Source organism: Orbicella franksi, chromosome 12 (genome assembly GCF_964199315.1).
Source record: "Orbicella franksi chromosome 12, jaOrbFran1.1, whole genome shotgun sequence".
In the NCBI taxonomy this organism is placed as follows: Eukaryota; Metazoa; Cnidaria; class Anthozoa; order Scleractinia; family Merulinidae; genus Orbicella; species Orbicella franksi.
The window spans coordinates 15,481,489-15,508,527 of NC_138156.1; the positions used below are offsets into that span (position 1 = coordinate 15,481,489).

The 27,039-nt window shown below is 38.6% G+C and overlaps 1 protein-coding gene across 1 annotated transcript in view; it reads right to left on the reverse strand.

The window, feature by feature from the left end:
- LOC145462368 (telomerase-binding protein EST1A-like) overlaps nt 1-11,860 on the reverse strand; it is a 50,121-nt gene extending 38,261 nt beyond the window's left edge. The window contains exons 1-3 of the mRNA XM_081445874.1: nt 10,416-11,860; nt 3,484-3,780; nt 2,856-3,022 (exon numbers count right to left, since the gene is read on the reverse strand). Coding sequence (XP_081302000.1) covers nt 2,856-3,022; nt 3,484-3,780; nt 10,416-11,813 — 1,862 coding nt within the window. The 5' untranslated portion in view covers nt 11,814-11,860. The remainder of the gene's footprint in view (nt 1-2,855; nt 3,023-3,483; nt 3,781-10,415) is intronic.
- Nucleotides 11,861-27,039: the final 15,179 nt, after the last annotated feature.

Genomic DNA, 27,039 nt, shown 5'->3' on the forward strand with positions numbered 1-27,039 from the left:
ATGTTTTTGCTGTTCAAATTGAGAAGACTGAGATAAATATTTTGCAAAAAGAATGAGAAAAAAAGCTCTTTTCCTTTTAAGATAAAGAGAAAAACTATTTTTGAATCTCATTAATCCCTGAAAGTGCGTTGACAAGTTCCTGTCACCTCTTATTGAAATTCACCGCCAGTTGTCATGTGAAATGCGAATTGTGGTGTGATATTTCACCAGAACAAAAGAGACGTACATGCAAACTGTTCTCGATCTGGTTGTTTTTATCGCAAGTTGGCTTTCGTTCATGTCAAATTTTCAAACGCAAGAAAACTTCTTGTCCATTTTCATCTTTGAGGAAGCTGAAAAGGCCAAAGTCTGATGGAACCGAGGGGTTCAGTCCTGACAAAACAAAATCTTTTGCTTTGAGCGACTGTGGGTTGTACTTTAACCAAGAAGAATGGTTGAAGGAACTCAAGGACACTAGTCTCGCCAATGAAGCCAAAGGACAAACCATAGTTTCAAAAAATGTCAGCAGAATGAAGAAGCCCTGGGCTAACCTTGAGCAACATAATAATAATGCCACCAACGAAATCTTCTTAGGAAAGGAAATCACGGCAGTTTACAAAAAAATGTGTTTAACCCATTGACGCCCAAATGAAACTGCACGCAAGCCACCCCTAAATTCCCGGGGATTTTTTAACATTTCAGAACAAGCACGAGTGCTAAAAATAAACCACATGCGCAGTAACCACACACAAGATTAGGTTTCAAGACATCGTTTATTTTAAGTTGAATAAATGAAGGGCCAAAATATTAAAAAATATCAACAAAAAGAACTCAACTTGATGTTTAAAACTGATGAGAAAACAAGAAATTACATTATTTCTTTACCACGCGACAAAATGTACCACAGAAGCCGAGAAAATTGAATATGCGAAAATGAGTTATTAATGACTTCGGAGGACAAACTGAAACCAAATACATCAGAACTTCCATTCTTGTACTATAATGGTTAGCATTTGAGAAAACAATGGAAAATAATTATTCTTCACCCTAACACGAAAGCTTGAGTTTTTGCCGAGCGCTTTTGCAGTCATTTTAATGCCTGTGGCTTCACCAATCGTTCCAAAAGTTGAATTCAACTTCAAAGTAGTAATGTAAATTTACCATTTTTGTTTCTTAAGTCCAAAAAGCTGCTTTAAATCTGCGATTAAAACTTACTTGAAAGTGCTATGTTTCTGCGGTGGTTCTAGGAAGAAAAACTTCTCCACCAGAAAGTTTTGAGGACTCTGTACTGAACATTGACTTGTATTTTTCCTTTCTATTTCAAAGCCCAAAGCAGTCATTTCTCCGTGTTAGGAATGACAACTTCACTTGACTTCACTTAGCTTCTTTGTGCCTCGTGGCACATAAGGCCTCCACAGAATGCCTCCAATTTTCTCTGTTGGCTGCAGCAGCTCTTGCCTCATCCCATGTACGCCATCCTGCGCTGTTCCTCTCTCTCTCAACTGTTCTTCGCCAGGTGGTCTTAGGCCTTCCTCTCTTCCTTTTTCCTTCAGGTGTCCATGATAGGGCTATGTTGGTATGGCTGTTTCTGTTTTGTCGTAGGACATGCCCTATCATCTTCCATCTTCTCCTCTTAACCTCTTCACTAAGGAACTTCGTCTCTGCCTTCTCAAGGAGCTCTCTAGTGGTAACGTGATCTTGCCATTTTATTTTGAGAATCCTCCTGAGCTATTTGTTGTGAAACACATCTATTCGTTGGTCATCTCCCATGTTCATCTTCCATGTCTCACATCCATGCAGTAGCACCGGTACAACTAAGGTTTTAAACAGTCTAAGCTTGGTCCTCTTCATGATGTTCCTTGAGTTCCATATTCTTTTGAGTCTGGCAAATATCCCTCTTGCCTTGGACAGCCTGTTTTTCAGATCTTTCATTCCTCCTCCCTCCTTACAAATGGTAGCCCCCAGATAATTAAACTCCTCAATTTCACCGATATCTTGCCCATCTACTGCAACCTTCTCCTGACTCTTCCCGTTGATCCTCATCACCTTTGTCTTTCCTTTGTTGATTTTCAGCCCGACCCGTCTTGCTCCCTCATTCATTTTAGTAGTCTTGTTCTGTATATGCTGTTTAGTAGAAGACAAAAGCGCCACATCATCTGCAAAATCTAGATCATCGAGTTTAGATGTAAAGTTCCACCTGATTCCGTTTTCTCCTTTTCCTACAGTCCTTCTCATAATCCAATCCATAGCTATCAAGAATAGAAATCCAGACATATTGCATCCTTGCTTGACGCCTGTTTTGATGCTGAACCACTCACATGCTTCTGCCTGATCTTCTACAGCACAATTGAAGTCTTCATAGAACACTTTTACCATCCTTACTATCTTGTTCGGGATTCCATATTTCCGCATAATTAACCATAGACTTTCACGGTGGATGGAATCAAATGCTTTTTCAAAGTCTATGAAGTTAATATATAAGCTTGCCTGCCACTCGTTTGCTTGTTCAATGATGTTCCTTAATATGAAAATCTGTTCTGTTGTTCCCCTGCCTTTTCTATACCCTGCTTGCTTGGAAGTTTTTAGACCTGACCTGCAACATGCCATGATTACCTGCACTTTACGAGCGCACGATTTTAAGAGGAAAAACTGTCTTTCTAGGACCCCTAAAGCCCTCTAAAAATACGCTCAGAAAGTCCATTCTGATTTGTTTATTTGTCCTCAAGAACAATAAAACAACAGGAGAACCAAAAAGTCTTCAGGGAGGGTAGGAAAGGCAACAGGTGTCAATGGGATAATATCTAATTATAATATCTCAAACAATGATTGCATCCATCATGTTTTAAGGGAATTAAAAAGAACCGAGCATCAGGTACCTGCCATGAGTAGCTTTGTGTTCTGAGATGAATCCAAAACCCTTAACCACATGTCCAAAGACTGACCGCCCCTTTCCTCTTCCTGTATGGTTGTTGCCTTCCATCTGATGGATTTGTTGCTCTGAACAAGCCTTTCTTTCATCTTCAGCTCTTTGAATTCTATCTGCCTACACAATTTCATGATGATTTAAATTATTACTATATTATTTGCGAAATTCCAGTCCGCATTAGTGGTGAAACCAAGCAGCACCGATTCAAATATAATTAAGATCACATTAAGTTTCAAGATCTCTATAAATAAAACAAAAAGATTCCCTTTTTGATAGGGTTCAGTTCTAGATACGGATCAGATGCTAAAATGTGGGTATGATCATCAATGACCCGTGTAGTCTTTGTCTCGTGTGCCACAATTTCATTGATTTTCTTACCACATTTTGATGTTATCTGTGTACCTATATATAGTTAACCAGATGATCATCAAAATGGAATCCATTTCTTAACTAAAACCATGACAGAGTGAGACCATCTCATGTTTGCTAAATATCTAGCTTGTTAATATTCTTTAAATTCAATCAATGTACATAGCTTATGCCAGGAGCCTAACAAAAACACTGCTAACTTTACTCACCTTCTTCTGTATATCATAGAAGATAGCTGTTAGTTTTTCCCTAGCTGTCAATATTGGATTACTTGCAGCAAGACTCCTTATGTAAAAGTACACAGAATCGAGTTTACGATTGGCTAACACTGCAATGACACCCAGCTGGTTGTAGGGTTTGCCATCCTTGGGAGCCAGTTTACTGGCTTTAAGATACCATGATCTTATGGAAGCCCAGTTCTGGTTTGGTTGAAACTGTCCTTGATACCTTTCTATGTCTCCAAGACATATCAAAATATGGTGCGAGCTCAGGAGTGCAAGTTTAGCCTAGAATGAACATTTGTAGCACATAGTAAAACAACACAAAATTATAAGTGGATGTTTGGGTTTTAATTGCAGAAAGTATTCTCAAGACAAGACTCTAACGTCAACTAAATACTCTACAACACAAGTAAAAGCTCAAATAAGTAATATGTATTCTACAGAGTTCCATCATTGTTGAACTGCCATCCACAATCAAAGAATCAAAGTTTGTCCTAGAGCAAACCTCTTCTAGATATATTTTAAAGTCTTGCAATGGTAAAGAAGTGCTCAGGAAACATTTTCACCACTTTTGGACCACTTATTTGAAACACGGCCATGTTTTCAACTTGTTTTTCATTGGGTTTCTAAACCCATCCACCTGACCAGAATAAGATGCTCTGGTTGGGTTAGAGCTGCATGAATAATTAATGAGTTTGAGAAAGTATATTCTTACAGTCTCTCACCACATGATGGGTACATAAGCTCTCAAAATCAAGTTTCTAGTAGTGATAAATTCCCTTCAGTTATCCGCCCACTCAAAAGTCCTTTAACACTTAATTGTATGTGATTTTTACTACATGGAGCAAAAGTCAAGTTAAAGTAAGTTGTATAACCTTTGCAGAGCTTTCAATTATTGAAAGCACTGCACTTAATATTACAATATTTGAAGCAGGTGGCTGCCCCTATGCAGCACCCATCAGGGCACAATGCAAGAGCCATTATAACAACTCTTTTTGGAGGGCCAATTTTTGAAATCTGCTAATATTAGAGCTGGCAATTCACAACAGTATTGCAATCATCTCAAAGTTTGGCTTACAAGAGAGACAAAATTTTAACACCGTTATGTTGTCTCACTTTTGCCAAGCATGACTGATTCAAAAATTTAAATTGACAATGCAGCACTGAAATGGGTTGTTCACATACACTTCAAATTTCAAGACTTTACAGGGATGAATCGCTGCTAATCTTTAACTTCTTGCCATTTGTACAGTTCAGACAACTTTTACTGTACACTAGCTATTTAAAGTAAAAGGGAGCTCTACATGTATGTGGGCGATGAAAGGCAGTTTGCAAGTCACTGCATGAGCTAGCTCATGTGAGATGGGGAAACCACTTTTTGAAAAGTTTATGAGTTTGAATAAGAATAAATTCATCTAAATTCTACGGCTTTTACTTTGCTCAATACTTCACTTAGATACACATATATTTCAATCAATAGTAGTTTCGATTTTGAGACAGCATTAGCACATTATATTGGTGGCATTGGGAGAAAATATATTCTTTTATTATATGGCAAGATAGTCCTTAGGTAGATCCGAGCATTCTGATTGGTTCTATCTTGGTTGGGATTTTGCCATACGGGCTGTTTCCATGGAAACGGTCATAGGCTGTGTATTTTTTGTTTTCGAAAGTCGGCAAATTCAAGATTTGCAACTAAAACTACAAAAAGAAATCGTGTAAATACTCTCATTCTTTGCAAAGAAACCACCTAAAAGATTGATATTTTACAGAGCTTACCTGGACGAAGAAGACGAATATTTACCAAGAAAATTTTATTGCCCTTGAGATCTGGAAACGTCTAATGTAGAAACTGAAACAGGCATCGGCGAAAGTCAGGAGGCCATAGACGATTTTATAGACAAATGAAAAAGTGCAAACACAAATGAGAAGATGGCTACAGTCGAACCTCGATTATCTGGACTCATTGAGACTAGATGAAATAGTCCAGATAATCGAGGGTCCGGATAATCGAAAATATGAATATTAATGAAGAACAAAACTGTTTAAATTAAGCAACATTTAATCGTGAAACAACACTTTTACAAATCGTTCGGAAAACAATATGGTCTACTGTACATCTTGAATCACTCAACTCTGAGCCAATCAGAACTCATTCGAGTGTTCTTCACTAGTTACGACGCATGTGAGCGCTGCTTTTGCTCTCTAAAAGCAAAACAAACTCCCTTTTGACTGCACTTTTCAACGCTATAGTTTTAAAAAGAATATTGCTAGGGATCTCAATCATGAGTAATAAATATTCACGACAAAATTGGCACTAGAGAAAAAGTCCAGATAATCGAGAAATCCAGATAATCGAGGTACGGATAATTGAGGTTCGACTGTACTGATATGAACACTCTTCTCCACTACCTGGAAGGTAATGGTGTGACAAATGAAAGAATTGAAAGCATACCTGCAACAGAGCTTGACCACCTTTTGTCCAATTTTTTTTCTGACCACATGCAGGTAAAATGGAGAAGAGTACAAGCCAGCAACAATTTCCAATTTTCAGCGCAGAATTGACCAGAATAAAAAGAAGCATCAAATTGTTATCGAGAGTGATGAGGATGATTTACTTTAAGGCTACTTCTTCGTTAGCTGCATATAAGTTTGAATGATTTTCACAACAACCAACTTTGACTTTTCTTCATCCATATTTTGTGATGCGCAGGTTAAAATGTTCCAGGATCAACAGAAACCCTTCTCCAAATTTCAACAACATGCAGCTGTTGAGACTCCTGTCAAATTCCGTTATAAATCGTTCTTGAAGTCTTGTTTATATTCAATATCTTCAATAAACTAGTTTTCAAATTAAACTCGTGGTAGCTTGTTCTTTCTGAGTTGCTCGCGTCATCAAAAACATGTTACCGCGGAAGCCCTTTGAATTCAAGTGACCAGAAGTACGTTTTAAAAGAAAACAAACAAGCATGGCCCAAGTGCCATGTAATAAGGTAAAGGTAAAGTCTGCATACAAGCCAAGTGGCCCACCTGACCAGGGCTTATCCCGGTTTCTGTAGCATGAAGCGACTAGGAGTATCTCTACTCCCCCCTGGATGGGATGCTATTCCATTGCAGAGTTACCCCCAGCATTACATTCGTCAGTACCCATTTATACACCTGGGTGGACAGAGGCACTGTGAAAGTAAAGTGTCTTGCCCAAGAACACAACACAATGTCCCCAGCCAGGGCTCGAACGCGGACCGCTCGATCCAGGAACGAGCGCACTAACCATGAGGCCACCGCGTCATATAATAAACTACTTACTAACTTAGCTAATTCGAGCCATACAGGGGAATATTGGCCCTCGGTCGTTTCTGTACGGACCTCGCTGTGCTCGGTCTGTACTGCCACAACCTCGGACCAATATTCCCTAGTACAGCCCTTGCGCTTGGTTAGTAAGAGGTTAGTATTGGGCACTGTTGCTATGCAACCCTACCTAACATGAGAATATATTTCAGGAATCCATATTCGTAGTCATCCAGTCATCTGAAACAACTAAAAAATGATAAGGACGACCAAAACAATACGAAAAGTCTACTAATAAGAGTTTAGGTTGACTCTACCAGAAGAAAAAAATTGAATTTTCTTATGAGTTGCCTGCATTCTGACCTCCTGACATCCATTTGGAACTTTTAGAATACAGAGATAGATTTGCAGCTTTCATTCACGATAAAATCATCATTTTTGTCCACCATCTTTGATGGAATGGTATTCTCCATGAATGAAATCACTGCAGGCTCAATTTTCATTTTGTCAACTGTTGATGCTGTGTACTACATCTGCTTCTGCGAGATTGCATCTGCTGTTTTGATCAGGATATCGTGTTTAGCAATGCTAACACTCCAGAAAAACAGCCAAATACAAACAGGAAGAGCAAAAGCATTTCTTTCAGCCTTTATGGCAGTCGGACCTTCAGTTTTCATTTGTACCTGGATTTCTGTGTCCACCGACTGCCGCAACTACCGACATGATGTTTAGGTAAAAGTAAACTTTCCATTTATATGTTGTTCGACTGCAATTCTTTCCTATTGAACAGGCAAGTAAAATTTTGCCAGGGCAAGTATATCATCTAACATACTTGCCTGGCTGACGGCTAGAGAAATCAAAGTGGCTTCGAGCCACTCAACTTGGGAAATGGATCCTCCATTAACAGTGACAATTTTGATGCCACTTGAGGTTTTAATCCGTAGGGTAAGTTAAAGTTGAACTGAGCCCACTGGTATTGTTACGAAATGGTGTAAAATGCAACGGTGAGAGAATACACGAGGAGATGTAACACTGTTGAAAACATTCATGAAGTTATCGGTCCAAGAGACTGAGACAATTACAAAGAAAGTACTGCTTCTCATCCAGTCACCAAAGCAAGTAATAAGTCTCATTTTTATTCCTCTCATTTTTTTTTTGTTCTTAATTTTCCCATTTTCTCTTTGTTTCTTTTTCTCATCTTAGAAATTTAAAGAAGTGCATTCAGCGTAGAGTCACTATACCACAAGGACAGTACCATGTCTCGTCTGCTCAAGAAAGGTTAAGCCCTGTTTGGCAGGGTTAGTACTTGGATGGGTGACCAAATATGAGTACCCTGTGTTGTAATAACTTCTTTTTCTTTCTTTTTTTTTTCTGTTTTTTTCCTTCCCTTTTCAAGGCGATATTAAAGACTGCAGAACTTCCAGCCTTGTGTAATGTCGTTTCTTCTACATGTATTTATCAACTATTTGTTCCTCATTTCACCATGTCCATATTTACATGTATTTATTTACAATAAAAATATAAATAAACAGCGGAACAAGTCGTTGAAATTCTCCTCAATTCTCTTGACTGTTGACCGTCTAAAACATTTAATCACAGCTTGAATCATTCGAATATACATACAGTTCATCAATTTTTTGACTTTCAATGTCTTCTTTTTCGGCAATTGACTGGGAAATGAGCTTTTGTTTAATCACAGGTAGCTTTTATTTATAAAAACACTCTTGCAAAAATTTATTCAATGTAAAGCATTTCTGCGATAAGATATTGAGTGCTTGCATCAGAAATTCAAAGAATACCTAACTTGACAAGGTGCAAGGGACCGTAAAATGGTCTTAAACGGCAGATGCTTGAAACCCGGGGGGAACTCCTATATGAAAAGGTCAGGGATGTTTGTTGTCTCGGGTATACATCAAGGATTATGGTCTCACTTAGGGTGTTGACGACGAAACATCACCATTTTTAGCTGTCAAAGTAACCTTTAGGGTGCAGTCGAAGAAATAATAATTAAAAGAAACCCTCTCATTTAATTTCTGTTTTTAGGCTTGATTTCTGCTGATCTCTCGAGTACATGAGTTGAGTCTAATAGTGTGCGACAGATCCTTTCTTGAACAGTGGCTAGTAATCGAACCAGAAGCTTATCACCTTAATTAGGTGATATGCTTCTGATCGAACCTATTCCGTTTTAAGTGGTAGCTTTTAGAGGTCTAATGAAGCTTGAGCAACTCCCATATTAGTCTCCTTTAGGAGTTAAGGTCATTCCTCACATTTGCATTGCGCATCCTTACTGCGCATAATTTATGGCGTCATTAGCGCGCGCTCATGCTCGCGCATATTGAAAACATGATGGATTTGCCTTGATATTGAGTTCTGTCAGTTGAAAAATGGCTCTAGCTCACCAACGAGCACGGGCACCCCAATTTTTTTTCCAGTCATTGTAATCAACTAATCATAAGCTTTGTGTGAGAAAAGACTGATCTAATTTCTATTGCTGAAAATTGAATAAATAAGAAAAATAGCAGATACACTGTGGTCTTTTCTATTTTGCAGTCGGTAACCACGTCAAGAAATTTGGTTCAAATTTTTAATCAAGGATTTAACTTTGTGCCTGAATCAAACTTAAAATGTTTATTTGTGTCCGACACAATGTATTGACTGTAGTTTAATGCGTGTTCTTATGAGTCTGGGTTCACAAAGATTTTACAATTACTGGGAATGTGTTCTTATAATAAGCATTAAATAATGCCAAAATGGGGTATTTTCAATGCCTCACTGCTCCTTAATGAACATGGGCACCCCCCTTTTTTATTTCAAAATTGAAGTTATCATATGACAAATATTCAGTGGACAAAGTTTGAACAAAAATCTATTGTCACTTTTATTTCAGAGGAATTACCTTAAATTCAAATTTTCTGACGAGCATCCCTGACCTTTTCATATAGGAGTTCCCCTGCCCCTGGGTTTCAATTGTCTAACAGGAAGAAAAGACTTTTGTTTCTCTTTGGCCAATCAGATTCCATGATAGAATGAAACTCGAGTGCTCCTCGCAGCGAATACCTCACGCATTAGTTCTAGGGCTACTTGAGCTAAACTGTGATTGGCTTAAAATTCCTACGTCACAGAAATTGTTTCCTGGCTCGGGTTCGCAGATGTTATTTTCGGCGGAGAAAAGCGACAGCCGGAAATACGTCTGCGTTCGCAGGCTAGCCGATATAGTGCGGTACTGCTGTCTCAAAATCGTGTTTAGTTCATTTAGTTTATAGAATATCACCAGAGCCCCAGCAGGTGCTAGCTGGTCTTCTCAAAAGCACTGCCTTTGCAGGCAAGACATATATCCTATCAGATGTTTCGGTGTGTAGTATTGCTGAGAGTTTTTATGAGTTGTGCCATTAAAAATTCTCAGCGATACCACACATCAAAACGTTTAATAAGCGATTTATCATCCAACAATTTCTTGTTCCAAAATTCTGACTTGCCAAGTTTTTAAACTTTTAGGTGGCCAGGAGGAATGAGATGAGTACAAAGATTGTGTGATATTTGTACTCGTTACATGCATTATTTGTACTCTACAAAGCAGAGTTGGATAATAATTCATAAGGAAGCAAAACATTGTGTGAAGCTACAGTACTTACATTCTTTCCAAGGTTCTCTGCTTTTCTTGGTTGGTTAACCACATCCTGAACTGAGAATTCATGTCCCTTCTGTAGAAACTCAAGTAGACCTTTATAAAATGTCTCAGCATCTTCTAGGAATTTCTTCAGACAGTTATTTATTTCTTCCTGTGAAAGCACCTCTGTTTTTCCTGCATATCCCAAAAAAAGCTTTCCATATTTCCTAAATGTTTCAATCACTTTATAAAATGCATTTCTCCAAAGGTTCTGATCAACATCTTGTTGAACTGCAAAACCGACATCAAGCATAATGATTCCTTTGTATGCATCCTGAATTTCTTTACTAAGGGTACAAATTTTCTCAAAAGCTGCCTTGTCAAGTATGTCTCGAGATAACAAATTACTCAGCATCATCTCTTTCTGGGCAACTGCTCTCATTAATTTTTGAGCTTTTTGATGATGTAGAGATTTAAGCTTTTTTTCAACTTTAGTGTGGTTGTCAGGTCCCTGTTCATTTTCTTGGGGTGAGTCCTGATTGTCTACCCATTCCACCCAGTTTTCTTTACTTTGAAAAATTCCTGTTTCAGTTTTTTCTACTGTTCTGCAATTCTCTTTTCTTTCTTGGTCATTTTCTCTGCTAAAATGAACTTCTTTGCTCTGCAGACCTTGGTTCTCTGGATAATCTTGATCATATTGTCTATTACTAGTGCTTTTTCTAATTGCTCTCTCTTGAGAAGGTGCATCAGTTTTAAAAGGTTCCTTTTCCTCGCTTTTGTCAGGAATATTGAAATCAAAGCCCTCCGGTAATTTGATTATCCCTCTCGGTTTAGTCTCCTTGGGTGATTCTGTACCATGAACAGGGCCTTTTGATAGCTTCAAAACACCACCAGTTCGTGCTCTTAAATCAAGTTCATAATTATCAGACTCTTCTCCATCTTTCGCGCCCTTTGTTTCTTTTCTCGATTTTCCTCCGTGCTTTCCAACGTCTTTAGATGCATTCACACTGTCGCCATTAGAAACGGTGGCTTTGTCCTTATTGTTCACATTATTCTCTCCATGACATGATGATTTTCGATTTGGTTTTGGTCCTGACAGTTTCTTTTTCTCCTTCTTTGATTCTTTTCGAGTTTTTTCTTGAATCTCTTCATCCATGCGATGAGTAAAGTTACTTTCTTTACATTCAACCTCGTCTTTCTTGAGCGAAGTATTCTTGCTGACGTCAGTTGTGTCTTTCTTCTCGAGTTTTTTCACAGGCTTGGACTCATTTTCTTCAAATTCTCCCTGATGTTTCTTCTTAGGGTTTTTCTTTTCTTCCTTCCTATCTAGACCGTCGGCATAAGCAACTAGTTCTTCATATGTAATTCTTAACACAAGAGGTGAACTGTCCAAAAAACTGTCCCCGCTTGAACACGCCGCCATATTGGAATAACTAGTGACCAGTCTCCCAGACCGATAGCCGCGAAAATGTTCTCATAGGTTTTCTTCAAACTTCTACTGCGGACAGATGATGAATTACTTGTTTCAGAAATGAAAAAAATGGATCATGACTTCGTTTCAGAGATAAAAAAAAACTAGTTTTGAAACAATTTTGAAAAATTGACGCGCGTAAATCAGCATGGTGTCCAGGGTTTTTAGCTTAAAATATCAGAGGCCCAGTTCAGACGCGAACTTTTCATGAGCCGAACTTAATTGACCGACCCAAACTACCAAAAGTAGGCCTGTTGATTCAGACGTCGAACTTAATTTAGTTTGAACCAAAACACATCGAAACATCAGCGGTTTCCAGGCAAGGTGTATGCATTATGTTCGGCACATGAAAAGTTCGACGTCTGAATCCAAGCCGTTCCAAAGCCGAAATTCCCGGCTGAGCTAGGCGGGAAGAACGGCTGAGCCGTTCCAAATTCAAATAGCCGCTCTTAATAATTAATTAAGGTCATTCCCCAGTATTGCATTGCGCATCCCTCCTACGCATAATTTCACGTGTGATTAGCGCGCGTGCATTAAAAATGGCGGCTTTTTCTTTGCGGCTGGACCTCGCCATATAGGTAAATCGAAAACTTCTAATCAATAGATTTTCTTCATTTCTTCGCTAACGTAGAAATTCGGTAGAAAAAAATGATCCATCAAGAGAAGAATAGGGGTCACCGAACGTCCAAGATCGTTAAATTCAGGCAAAGCTATAGCAATGGCGCGCGCTCGATGCATGACAGTTTGCGTGCGCCGTAAGGATGCACAGGAACAATTAGCGCGAGCGTCCCTAACCCTAAACCCAAAATCGATACATCGGTCAGGATAGAGTTAAGGTGATTCCTGTAATGTATGCGTTTCGGTTTCCGCCTACAATAACAAGAAGATCTTTAAGATCTTATAACCGCGCTTTTAAAATTTAACTGTTTTCTTAGCTCTACAGTCGCAATGCAGGGCAGATTCCAAAGCAGTCTTTGATGATTCATTGATTACTGTAGACACATCACTTGATCAACACAAACTGTATTATTGCACCACCAGTCGTAGCCGTTGTGAAATCTCCGATGACGTAATCGTCTTAATCGGGAACTTTCATCGGGATATGTATGGGGATGAAGATACAAACACTATTAACAACAATTTTTTTTCTTAAAAGTCAGGATTAAATTTAATTGTTTTTTCCCTTGAGTAAGGGGCTAGCCAAGAAGTCACACGAGTCACATAATGCAAGAATTGCGTTATCCACGGCTATCTTTAACGGTGGTTATTTCCCTACCAATTACGTAATCCTTGCATGTTCTGACAAGTTCTTTGCTTGGCTTGCAAATATTTAATTTTCCTTCCAATCTATGAACTCGCTGTGATGAAACAGCCAAAGAATTTACCTCATTTGCCTAAAACCACAAGAAATACTTGCAAAATTGCAAATAAATTAATGACCACCGCTTCTGGCGAAATAAACTTGTAAAGTAAACACGATCGTATTTGTCACGCAGCGAAAGTGAAAGCTGCAACGTCAACGCATTCCATGGCATATCTGTAAAATTGTCCGTGTATTAATGTTTTAACAGCTTCTGGCGAAAAAAACATGACACGTTGCGTGACTCAGAATTTGGTCGAGAGGGAACCTTGGTCTGGTCACCGACATAAAAATAAATTAACCACGGGTAAACCATGAACCGCGCTCGGCCCATGGCCGCGCGGTTAAAAAACCACGGTTTTACCACCGGGGACGTTGCACTTTCGTCCTGCGTGGCAGACATATCTAACACCTTTTGACCAATTGTATGTGTTGTTGTTTCTTCCAATGAAAATGCGTTGTGACCGTGTCCTCTGAGATTATTTTACTAGGGGACGGGACGGTGTTTGCCAGGTGAAAGCTCGAAACCTACCATTGTGACTTTTATATGGAGGGTGTTTTGCCGGATCTTGTGCGTGTTCCCAAACACATTTACAGCTGCCTTTGAAGCTTAATATTGTTGGTAAGAAGCTTTGTGAAGTGTAATGTATTGTATTATGTTGTTTGTAGTAATGGAATGAGTAATTTTAAATGGCTCAAGTTTACGAAGCCATTTCGACATGTTCATCAGCAATCTAAGTATTATTAACAAGCCTTCTGATCAAAAAAGCCGCAACGTTAATGATGAAAACAATATACGCTATTTTAAGCTTCCTTTTATCGGCCAGTACTCTAGAATAACGGAACTCAAACTACGGCAATTACTTAAACGTTTTTGTGAAACGGATCTTAATATCAAATTAGTTTTTACTTCTTTCAAAATCAAGAATATGTTCAGTTTTAAAGATCGTACTCCTGATGCTCTAAAATCCATGGTAGTTTATCAATTTACTTGTGCGGGATGTAATTCCTGTTATATTGGTGAAACCAGTCGCCATTTTTCTACCAGGATTAAAGAACATACAGTAAGCGATAAAAACTCGCATATTTTTAAACATCTTTCTCAATTTTCTTCGTGCAGGGGCATGTACACACCTTCTTGTTTTCGCATCTTAGACTCAGCGAATAGCTCTATTGATCTTAAACTTAAAGAAGCCTTTTATATTAGTTAGAACAAACCTGACCTTAACAAACAGTTACATCACTTCAACACCTTTTTAACTCTGTAATTTCCGTTTCCACTGTTTTGTAATGCATATTGTAAATAGTTTATTCATATTTTGTAGTATATAACTTGTGTCACGTATCATTAGTCACTCTATTAAACTGAAGATGGCATAAGCATGCCGAAACATGTCTTTAAAAACTGTTGTACGTTTTATGCAATATTTATCATTATTGCTAGTATTACGACCTAATCTAAGTATTGTTGATCGTGTTGCTTTCAAGCGGCTGAAGCGGCACGAACTAAGCTGGTACTAGTTTGTATAGTCCACACTGTTGTGTTTTGCATTTTGCAATTAAGATCTGCCTCCGTCATGGGCATAAAGAAACGCTTTCATGCCGACAGAACAAATTTTCACTCAGCTTATTACCACCTTGTATCGCCAAATGCCACCAAATATACAGCTTAGTTGGATAGAAAATGCTATAGAGCAAAGCAAAAACAGTAGTTTTGAAATAAAGTGCAGGATTGCAAGGATTGAAATTGGTTACAGTTCAAGAAATTTGAGTTTAGTTCAGGATGTCAAGAAATCGAGTTTACCATTCTTTTGACAGTTTGAACTTTCGAGCCTTTATTTTCTGTGATATTTCTTTGCTTCTATCAGTATTGGCAATGATTTCTACTGATTTTAAAGTAAACTTAAAGTAATCTCCTGGACACAATCATGAAAACAAATGTACAATACATTTCTCTGGAATGTTCCCTACCAAGCACAGTCTCTGAAAATAAATTAAAATAGGTCACCATGCTTGCAAAAGAGATATGATGTACCAGTCTTACCCTATTTTGCCAGGTCTTATAAATAGTACTATTCATTTATTTTATCACACCACATTACATTTTGCAGTGGCTGGAAGGTACAGTTTTTTGATGAACTTTGATAGGCATACATGAAGTTTTGAGCATAAGGAACAACATAATAAACAACTTATGCAAAAGAATCTAAAATAATCCAAATGACATACAATCAAAGCGTTCCTCAAGTTGTTGGATTTTAAGGTCTTAATTTGTGTCCACGAGTGATGATTTTGTTTTTGATGCTATTAAATAAGTGTAAAATTCTGCACTTGAAGGGTTCGCAATATAGTGCTATGGAATCACCGGTAAAGGTCATTGTTGTTTGTCCTTGTTTTCTTCTTTTCCTCTGTTGTTGACTGGCTACCTTTAAGCTGTTTGTTACAAAGCAATGTTTTGTAAACACACAGTGTATATAGTCATCATGTGAGGCTGCTTCAAGAAGTGCTTGCTTAGGTTTCCTTTTCTATGTGGCTGGTCCAATTACTACGGAATAGGGATACATGCAAATGCCTTGTCATGTCTTCATTAGGTGACATTGCCATTATCTCTTTGTGCCAGCTCTTGTGTGAGGAACATTGCCATTCTTGTTATCTTCTGGAGAATTCATTCATGTTTTTGGATACTTGGGTTTTTTGTTCTTTTAATGTAAAAACAATTAAAGAGGGGGAAACGGTTTGTTTATCTACTTGTATTTTTGTTCTCAAGGATGTCTTTTATCACTTGGTAAATGTGACGTAGTTCTCACCAGCTAAACTTTGCCGCTAGAGGTTCTGTCTGTTCTGTTTTGGTTTCATTGTCAGTTGAAAATTATAGACTTTAAAAACCTAGGTCTTGATAAGATAGTCATACTCTTGCAGTTGTTTCTGATTGAATTTTGTTTTCTTTTAAATTTCCCTTTACTGAGGAACAGCTTTTAATCTGCAAGGCTGTATCTTATTTTAAAACAGTCAGTCTAACTTAAAGTATAATTGCATTTGTGTGATTTTGTGTTTAATAATAATGCTTTGAATTTCTGTTTTTGCAGTTGTAATGGATGATCATCATGGGTTGGATGAGGGAAAACATACACAAACCGAAGAAAGTCTTAGTAGAGAAGGGACTAGGGATGGTGAGCATCAGCCCTTACTATGATATGTATCAGTTGCCATGTGTTGATAACTTTTTTAGAGCTGTGTCTTGCCAAAATAATTCATTTTTTTGTTACCTGTACGTAAATGGTCTTAATTGTAATGGCAGCACTTTCTCAAGAATTTTAGGGCTTGTGTCCTTATATTATGCTTCAATATCTGGTTGGCTTATGAGTTTTTTCTTGTACACTAAGTACTCCAGCAATACTAAGAAGAACATTGCAAACCAAATGTGTTAGGGAAAGCCAACTTATAGTTTTGGCTATTATTTTTCAAAACACATCTTCTTCGAACCTGGATAAATTAGCCAGTTTCTAATTTTTAATTCCTTTTCATCCCTGCTATGAAGGCTTAAAATTTAGCACAGGGAGTGTTTAGTAGATGGAGTTTCACAATCTTAAGGAAGAAGTGATTGTACAGTACCACTTAAATGCATAGCTTAATATCCTTGTGTATCCTTTAAACTAGTCAACAACCCATAATTTGTTCCCACTAGAACAAAATAATTTTGTTTTTAAAATTGATGTAAAATAAAATTCTCAACTTACTGGTAGTTTGGGAGGTTCTGTGGTATATTATAGGTTAAGGTATAGATGTATGACAGTGATACAAGCAATTTTTGCCGCATGTTACACAGAAGATATTTGCATATCATATGTAGCATTTGTCGCAATGCACATATTTTTTCTATTCTTTATTGTGACTACTATTTATAACCCCAAAAGCTGTGAACAAGACAGCTTCTAGCAAGTTGAGTTTTCTGTGTTAGCAAATAACAACCTTAACTTTTGAAGTGCCATTTACAAAGTAACCAACAGCACTAAAATGACAAAACTGGTAATACATGTACAATTGCCCCTACTGTATTCTACATGTATACTTACAGCCTGCAAAGCACTCACTTTCTTTCTTGCAATGGTTTGGGGCACAGCAAACATAAATGAATTAAGAGAGGTTGAGGAGTCGAGGAGGCAAAGTAAAGAAAACTTTTGGATGCCGCAAAGCTCTTAGAATGAGCTTGACGGCTATTAATGCAGTGTTCGACACTGACTTTCTTGCTAATTTGCCCTTTGGGTGACTAGTTCTGTTTTCATTGGTTCCCCATGTGTCTTTTTAGTTGCCTATCTAGTAGACTTTTGTTGCCCATTAGCACTCATGAGGAAATTTCAACTTGCAGAAATGCTCAACTTTTTTATAAACTTGCCTTCTTGTTTTGGTGTTGTAACAGTGATTCATTGGGTGATTAATCAGTCATAGAGCACATCCCTCACAAGATTTTAAACATCCACGAACTGTGCCCACGCATTTTGATGAGACTCCACTTTACTGACAAATAGACCCAGTGAAGCACTTTTACTGGTCAAATACGATGAACCAATTGTCATGAATGAAAACATGGTTCATGCCCTAAAGCACATCATTATCATTAATATTATTGTTATTATTTTTGTTGTCATCGTTGTTGTTGTTTTTATTATTGCTATTTTTATTTATTATTATTGTTATTATTAATAATTGTCTTTTTAACTATATATTAAGGAACTGCAAAAAGATGGCTCAGCCTGTACCTGTAGTACCCATTTTGTATTTGTAATCATAGATTGATAAAACTGCTTCTCTGCCTCACCAGAGATCAGTCGGGGAGTAGCTTACAATCCTGAAAACAGTGCCCCATTTCTTTTTGAGTCACAACAGTAAAACGTGTAGCCAAAATATTGCAGTACCATGCAATTTGTGTGGAAAGACTTTGACACAAAAGTTATCTCCAAATACTGTTGCAAAATGCATCTTTGAAAATTCAAGGAGGTTATCAAGCATTTTATAGTGTTTTGAGAACTAGGGATTAATGCTTTTTATGGTTTGCACGATCACTAATCGACCAGCCACTTTGATTTAGCAACTTTGGAGCAAGCTTCTCACAAGATTTGGGTTCATGGCTTGTTTCGGAAATGAGAGTCAATTATATAGAAACTTTCAGTGAATTTTAGAGTTGAGTTAACATGTCTTTGACCTTAATACTTCCAAACTTCTGCTCAAATGATTTCCTCGAAACTTGGGCATGGTTTATATTAAGTCAAAATAAGCTGGTTCCAGAAATTGAGTAAAAGTATGCCACCAAAATTTTTATTACTGGTAGTGTTGTTGTCCAAAAAATGGGGTCCAGTCAAACACCAGTAAGAATAAAAATATTATCTCCAGTAAATGGAATTAAGTAACATTATCACCGAGTGAAAGACAAAATATTTCCCAAAATTTCTTAGCCAACACTTCAAAGCCCCAAAATTTATGTTGCAAACTTTGACATGGGTGAGTGTGGCCAGAATAACTGCAGAGCCACCTTAAGTAATGATGAAATGGAATTGACCAATAGAATAACCATGATAAGAATGGTGTTATCCTTTTGATACAATAACAAACAGTGGGGCTTGACTTTTCAAAATTACAGAAAAACTCAAATTGCATCCAGGGCCACCTGATCACAGTTTTCAAGCAACATACATTTAAATAAAATAGAAAGGAATTGTTAGCCAAATTAACTTTAACTAAAAATAACAGACACTTTTTAAAATTAAAGAGGTTTGCTATTAAACAGTTAAAAAACAGTTCCTTTATATTGCTATATGTGGAAACAAAAAAAATGAATAGGGTTTGTCAAACAGAACTCGATACCACCACCACCACACACATAAATTATGGTACTCTCCCATGTAGATGTGGAAGGAAAACAACTTGTTTTCACTCTAAGAGGAATTGGAGTTTGCAAGCCCTGACAGCACGTCCTGACAGTTGTTCAGATTGTTTTCTTTGGAGTTAATGACGATAAATTGATTAACACCAAATTAATTAAGAGAGCACTCAACAAGCAAATTGATGGCATTTTGTTGGATTCTTCATTAGGCTGTTGTTGTTGTTTTTTTTTATCATGACAGACCTCAAAAATGATATTGTTCGTAAAATGCTTGACAGTGGCCTTATAAATGAGTAGTTTTGTGGACGTTATTTTGAAGATATGCTGTTGATGGACAAACCAAATGAATCTGACATGTTTTATGGTCAACAAATTTGAAGATGGCATGATCCATTTCCTGGACATTTCTCTGAAAAGAACATCCATTGACATTTATAGGAATCACACAAACACTGGACAGAATGTCTTGTTTTCTAGTCATGAACGTTGACTTCGCAAAATGGCTTGGGTTAGAGCCTTGTTGCACCAGGCTTCTCGTATATGTGAAATAGACTCTCTCTTTCAGAAACAAAGAACAGTGATTAAATCGTTCCTGTTAGGGAATGGCTTTCCTAAATCTGTGGCTTCTAATCTTTTGAGGCGTTTGAGACACAGTAGCTCGGAATCTAGAACATCTTATCAATAACAACAAGACTATGACAAGTCTGCAAATAACAGTCGGTCATCGGACAATTGTCCGGTAAATTTGAGGTTTTGACAGGTAAAAGCTTAGTCTTGTCGGACAGTCTGACCGGGCTTTTCTGCTAAACGAAAAATACTTTAACTGGAAATTTGTGACCGAATATGAAGCAAGTTATTTTATTATATTGCCACACAATACTACGGAAAAAAGCTTTGCTATCACAGTTTCGTTTTTATTCCATTTCTGAGAAATAACTCTATCGCGCGCAGTGCATCGTCTCAAATGTCACGTCGAATTGTAAACACGCCACATCAGCGCTACCATTCAAGCTTCGTGTTTAAGCAATTCGAATTTGCAACCAACATTTTGGCGAAGGGTCTACACTGACATACCAAAATGTCTCAAATGTCTCTTATTGTTAATTTCTAACAACAGAAAAAAAAATTGTCTGACCAGACTGGCTTTTTGTCAGGTCAAAACTTGTCTTTGGCCTGACAAATGACCTGCTTATAGACAAAAATTATTTGCAGGCTTGCTATGAGTTTTAAGGATTTTAAATTTTAATGTGGGGTTTGGGACTGGCACTAGTTTTGCTAGCCTAATGATATAATTTTGAAAGCAGATGGGAGCTCCTCTGGGAGCCTGTCCAGGAATCCCCATCAATGTCCCAGACCAAAAATGACATGTACTTTTAATTATTACTTCATCTCATACAGGAAGCAAGTGATGTCTGAACAGTTTTCATTGAAGTGCCTTTAAACCAGAACCAGAGTATTAACAATATTACAAACAACACAGCAAAGAAAGTACAGGACGCAAAACAGAGCACAGTGATGCAAACCCAAATGCAAGTTTATTTTGAAACCAAATTGAAAATCGCTATGTAGAATGAGACGGGTAACAACCACAACTGGTGGTTTGCTATTTGCATGAAAAACTAACAGACATTAAGTTGAAGGAAGTGAGTTTATAGAGAAGTCCATTTGCATCATATTAATCAAAAACTGGTTTTCTTATTTAGGTATAGAAATACAGTATGTTAAAAAGTAGTTTCTTAGAAATCGATTTTGAAATAAAAACTAGCGCTAAAAAGTCACGACGTTATGACCTCTCCGAGGTCATTTTCAAGTGAGTAAAATTTTCTAAATTAGCATAGAGCCATAAATATGGTAAAAACAAGTTATAATAGATAAAAATGTGGCGAACGCTAAAATGTGATAAAATATGGGAAAAAGTGTTAAAAATATACAATGGAAAAATAAAATAATCTCAACAAGAATTGCTCTAAACAAATACTTTGGCGCGAATTGAATCGCACTGTTTGTTTAGCGTTGGTTTCAGTTCTTTGATAAAAAAAAAAACATTTCAAAACTAAGGCAGCCAAATTTGTTCTGACACTTTCTTAAGATTCGAAAACTCTGTGCGATGTCTTCTGGCTCCATATCGTGCTGCTATCTGAGGTGGTTTCCGATTGCCGATCCTCTGTGTTCTTCAATTCGTTGGTGTAGGTGTCGGCACATGTAGCCGACATAGCCTGCATCACACAGGCCACACTGAAATGAATACACCACGCATTGTTGACTCACAAGAGGCTGCTTGTCTTCCCTGACCTTAATTTCATCCTTGATCTTTCTACTTGTGTAAACTGGGCTAATATCTACGTTGATCTTCCGACTGAGGTCAGCCAGCTGTTTACGTACTACGTTTGCAGATTTATGGTCCTTGTAGGGCAACACGATTCTGACTGGGGCTTCTCTTTTATCAGCCACTCGGGTATGTGAATCTTCGGACACTTTTGATTCAATAAATCTGCGAATGGTTGACTGCACAAGGTCGTCAGGATAGCGCAGGCGGGAGAAGATCTCTTTAAGGCGTTCACATTCCTCGTGAAAAAACTTCCACTTTCAAAATACAGTATGCATATTTATAATTTGAATTATAATAATATTACTGTTGTACTTTGGATTATAATTCCAAAGCTCTTTTTAAAAAGTGATTTCAGTTTCATTATGTAGTTTGGTGCTTTGGGCCCAAAACAGCAGCCTGAAAACGGTCCTTGTAAGTTGACAAGCCCTTGAGTAGCCAGAAAGTTTCAAGAAATGGGCCCGGAAGAGGCAAAGGGCCAACTTCAGACACAACTTAAAGCGAGTTTCAATTATTCCAGCAAATTTATTTGACTTTCCGTAGGAGGAAGGTAAATTCCTAAAGACAAACATGAAACGAATTACTACAAATAACTAACCGAAGACGGCAGAAAACTAAGAGGAAAACACAAACAGACGATAAACTAAACGGCTTGCCAAAATGCTGGCAACGGGTTTCAGGGAACCAAGATGATACAAGTGTACCGGACGATAAACTAGCATTGAATGGACATGAAAGGATAACACAAATACATACACAACGAAATTTACATACGACGCGAGAAAAAAAGCATGCAGAATGTGAAAAAATACGTTAACATACGGAACAAAAAAGGACACAAAGAAAACACGAAATAGCCGTTAAAGGCCCCTTCGCAGAAAGTGTCAGTTTTCCACAATATTGTTGTGTCTATTAAGGAAGTAAATCCCTCTCCATATTTTTAATAGCCTTGGCCAAACCATACCTGGAGGAATTAGATGATATGATCGATGAGGAGGAGGGGGTATTAGAGGAAGACGAAGACGAAGAAGAAGAGGGAGAGGGAGAGGGAAAGGGAGAGGGAGACAGAGAGGGAGAGGGAGAGGGAGAGGGAGAGGGAGAGGGAGAGGCCGAGGCCGAGGGAGAGGGAGAGGCCGAGGGAGAGGCCGAGGGAGAGGGCGAGGGAGAGGGAGAGAGAGAGGGAGAGGGAGAGGGAGAGGGAGAGGCCGAGGGAGAGGGAGAGGCCGAGGGAGAGGCCGAGGGAGAGGCCGAGGGAGACGGAGAGGGAGAGGCCGAGGGAGAGGGAGAGGCCGAGGGAGAGGGAGAGGCTGAGGGAGAGGGAGAGGGAGAGGGAGAGGCCGAGGGAGAGGCCGAGGGAGAGGGAGAGGCCGAGGGAGAGGGAGAGGGAGAGGGAGAGGGAGAGGGAGAGGGAGCGGGAGACGGAGAGGGAGAGGGAGAGGCCGAGGGAGAGGCCGAGGGAGAGGCCGAGGGAGAGGGAGAGGCCGAGGGAGAGGGAGAGGCCGAGGGAGAGGGAGAGGGAGAGGGAGAGGCCGAGGGAGAGGGAGAGGGAGAGGGAGAGGGAGAGGGAGCGGGAGCGGGAGAGGGAGAGGACGACGAGGACGACGAGGACGAGGACGAGGACGAGGACGAAGAAGAGGAAGACGACGAAGACGACGAAGACGACGAAGACGAAGAAGACGAAGAAGACGAAGAAGAAGGACAAGAGGATCAAGAAGAACAAGAGGAAGGGCAAGAAGAACAAGACAATGATGAAGAAGACCTCTACAGAAAGTTAATAGAGGATGAGTTTAGTGACAGTGATGTAGAATAATCAGTATTTTGTAGATTTTTAAAATTTTTATCAATATTTCTTTCACAGATGTATTAATAAGTAATAATTAAGTAAATAGAAGATGAGTCTGAAATTGCTTTGATTGTTCTACATTTACAACAGCTTATTCAAATTAGCCCAAGCTCAAAGGCTGAAGAAAATATGTCATTACTTTTTTTACTAAATGAACCACAAATCACCGTGTTGTCTGTGAATAGTTCGTTGGATCTAGATTTAAGGGACAAAAGAGTGACAGAACTTTTCATCTTTGCAATAAGAACCCAGTCACAGTCGTGCATGACTAACTGTGGCCACCTTCCTTGGTTTAAATAAGCTAATCAAAATGCATGAACTAGGTGTGGTGAAAATATCAAGCATCATGTAACCTGTTGGTCAGTCAACAACTCCACCTCTCACATTTCTTTTCATAATTATTTTGGATTTGCCAGGCTTGAACGGATGCCATAAGAAAGTTGTTGAAAACATGTCAAAAAATGCTGAAAAACAATTAGTTTCGTGGCCTGTGTTAGAAGTGTACCACTGTAAATGCAATGATAAGTATTTTATTAGTATGTCCAAAAGCCATCTACCTGTCAAAAATAGAATTTCTCAAACTAATTCTAACTTTGGTTATTTTGCCTTTGTAACAATACAAATCTCAAGATTATAGTGGTTTTACAACACAGGTTAAAAACAGGCCCTAAAATATAATTTTTGAAAATGTTTGGATAAAGCAACGGTTTGTATCATCGTGAGCATTGCAGATAATTCAAGCCAATTAATTCAAGGTCACAAGTCAGATTGTTTTGGTTCGCCCGTGTATAGAAAGATCCACATGTATAAGATTCCAGTTGATAGTGATAATGGTAATTTTATTCCATGTTCAATGCTAAATTCCTGGGGGGTGTGCCTACAAACGAGGACTAACAATAGAGCTATAAATCAATGAACATAATAAATCCCTCTAAGATTCTCCAACCGAAACAAGTGATAGGTTGTCGAGGTATCACTGAATTCCTAATTTTCAACCTTCTGCTTTCATTTCATCGTTTCTCCCAGTTAATAACAGGCACCCCTTGTAGCTAGTTCCAGCCGATCCCAGCAATGCAAATCTCATTAGCAGTCAGTGCTCTGTCTGATAACCATAACGAGTACTTTTAAGGGTATCAAGTCTTCTATCGGAGATTCGGTGATATTTCTTTCTAAAAACAAAAACTGAAATAGTGTTCAACATAACCTGCCTCAGCACGTTTGCGAAAATCTATTGGTTCCTTTCGGAGGTTTCTTTAAGAGCACTCGGCTAACCTCCAGGTACGATTTCCGTACAGCTCCATACATTAATTATGTATGCAACTGTCTCAAACTATCACAGACTCAAATAGCAATCGGGAAAAGAACGAGTCACTCAAAAAAATTGCATGCACAATTAATGTAAGGGGTGGTGCGAAAATCTTGCCAACCTCCTTGTCAAAATAAGAGAGCCCCTCTGTCAGTTTTGTCCGCATAGTATAACTTCCACTGACAGAATCGCTATGATAACGATGACGACCACAAAGCGCTTTGTTGTGTATTGAATAAGCCACAAAGCGCTTTGTGGTGTTTTGAATAGGCCACAAAGCGCTTTGTGGTGTGAAAAATTGGAAAAACCAAATTATTTCAGAAAATAGCAGTTTTCAATGTTAAATCCCAAAATAAAAATACCACGTAGCGCTCTGTGGTGTTTTGAATAGGCCACAAAGCGCTCTGTGGTGTTTTCAATAGGCCACAAAGTGCTCTGTGGTTTTTCGACTACTACTGCTGTTTTCGTAAAGCAAAGCGAACTAGGAACAGTTAGAAAGCACTCCGGCCATAAAATCTACTCGACAAGAAACTTTCTGTAATAAATGTCCGATGCTACAGGAGACGGCTTACCCAAGAAGGTTCAGTCAGTCAGCCTCAACAAACGTATACTGAGACGAGGGCTTTTGCGAACCGGATTTCGTGTGAGTACGTGACAAGATTGGGAATAGAGAAATATTGCGCAGATTGAGTAGTAGTTTTACAGCACCGAAACTAAAATTGGTTACACTGCTTCTCAGAAATTTTGTTTTGCCTCTGTAATATCATTGAACGACCTGAACGATTTGAGGATAATCAAAGCGCGGAGTTTAATATTGGCTGGCCGGGAACACGCAGTTCGCAAACCGGAGAGCAACCACTCTGACCACTGTTCAAATCTTCGATTCAACTTTCATGTTGAATTTGAAACTGAAAATACACTAAGCGGTCAATTTCCGATAGAAATCTTGTGAGGTAAATGCAATTCTTGCAAGTAGTCGCTGCATATTTACGTTCAGAGTCACTCTGGTTTAGAGTAAAGACATACAAAGTCAAATACTGCTTCCGTACGCTACCCCTCCAAAAATCAATTTTGCTCGAAGACCGAACTGCAACGGAGTTTAGTTACCAGTCTTATGCTGCGTGTTATTAGATAGATCGCATGATATGATTGGCTTCGTACATCACATTACGTCAGAGGACATGTCTGCCACATAGGACATAACTGCAACGGCATGAACCGCGCTCGGCCCATGGCCGCGCGCTTAATTATGTGCGAAACCATAAACTGCAAGGGACTGCATACGATAAACGCTGCCAACGTGGGATCTACAAGAGATCTGAGCAGCCAAAAAAAAAAAAGGTAAGAAGGCAAGCAATAGACTGCAAGGCTGATACTACGTGAAAAACGTTTCGAGACACCAACATGACAAGAACCGATAAAGTAGGATCGCAACAGTAGACAGCTGTTTCGCCCTTCTTGGGGCTCGTCAGCACTGTGTAGCGAAGATATGTAACGCCAGCCCAACAGCCAACGCACATAAATTCAGTTGCAAAATGACCCGTGCACTATATCAAGTTCCGTACTTTGAACTCACTTGCGCTCCGAAACACGCGTTGCCACATCACATGTTTCGGGGCGCAAGGAGACGAAGTGTCAAGATTGGTGTCTCGAAAAGCAAAAGAATAAATGTGCGCCTCGTTTTGGTGTATGTGTTTACGGGGACCGCCATTTTGAATGTTTAGTTCTTGAGTCACGCTACAGAATAGAAAAGAGAAGCCATACTAAATTGAAAGAATACTTTACAATTCCCTAGTAAAAGAACCCGCCATAGATTTCCTATGAAACTTGGTGTACGGGTCCGCAAATGATCCCAGGACCGTAAATGATCCCGGATCGCAAATGATCCCCAAATTGGACCGCAAATGATCCCAGACCGGAAATGATCCCCATATTGGACCGCAAATGATCCCGATCAAAAAATAAGGAATGGCATGGATGGTGGGATGATGTGGATAGGGAATTGGCGTAAGTGAATACCGATGTTTTTATTAAAGCCATCTTATAAAAAATGGCTTATTTACAACTTGCTCATTTTTTCATACTTTCCACTAAAGTTTTAAACTAAAATCTAACCATGAAGCAACTATTACAGAAGACTCTGTCAAAGTAGACCCACAGGCCTACAACGCTTCATCACTCTGTAAAACAGGAAATTTGAACAAATTTTGTAATTTTTCCTTGGCCGTATTTTGGCTTTAATTCCTCGGAAATGACTACTTGAGTATTCTAAGAAGCCAAAGTTCCAAGCTATAGTTATGAAGTTCAGCTTCATGACCAAGCAAGGCCAAGGTGAATCATTTCAGAAATCAAACCGACAAATTTTGGAAATCAAAAAAAACATTTGAGAAATCAAACCGACAAATTTTGGAAATCAAAAAATCATTTCAGAAATCAAACGGACAAGACAAGAATCAAAACTTGTA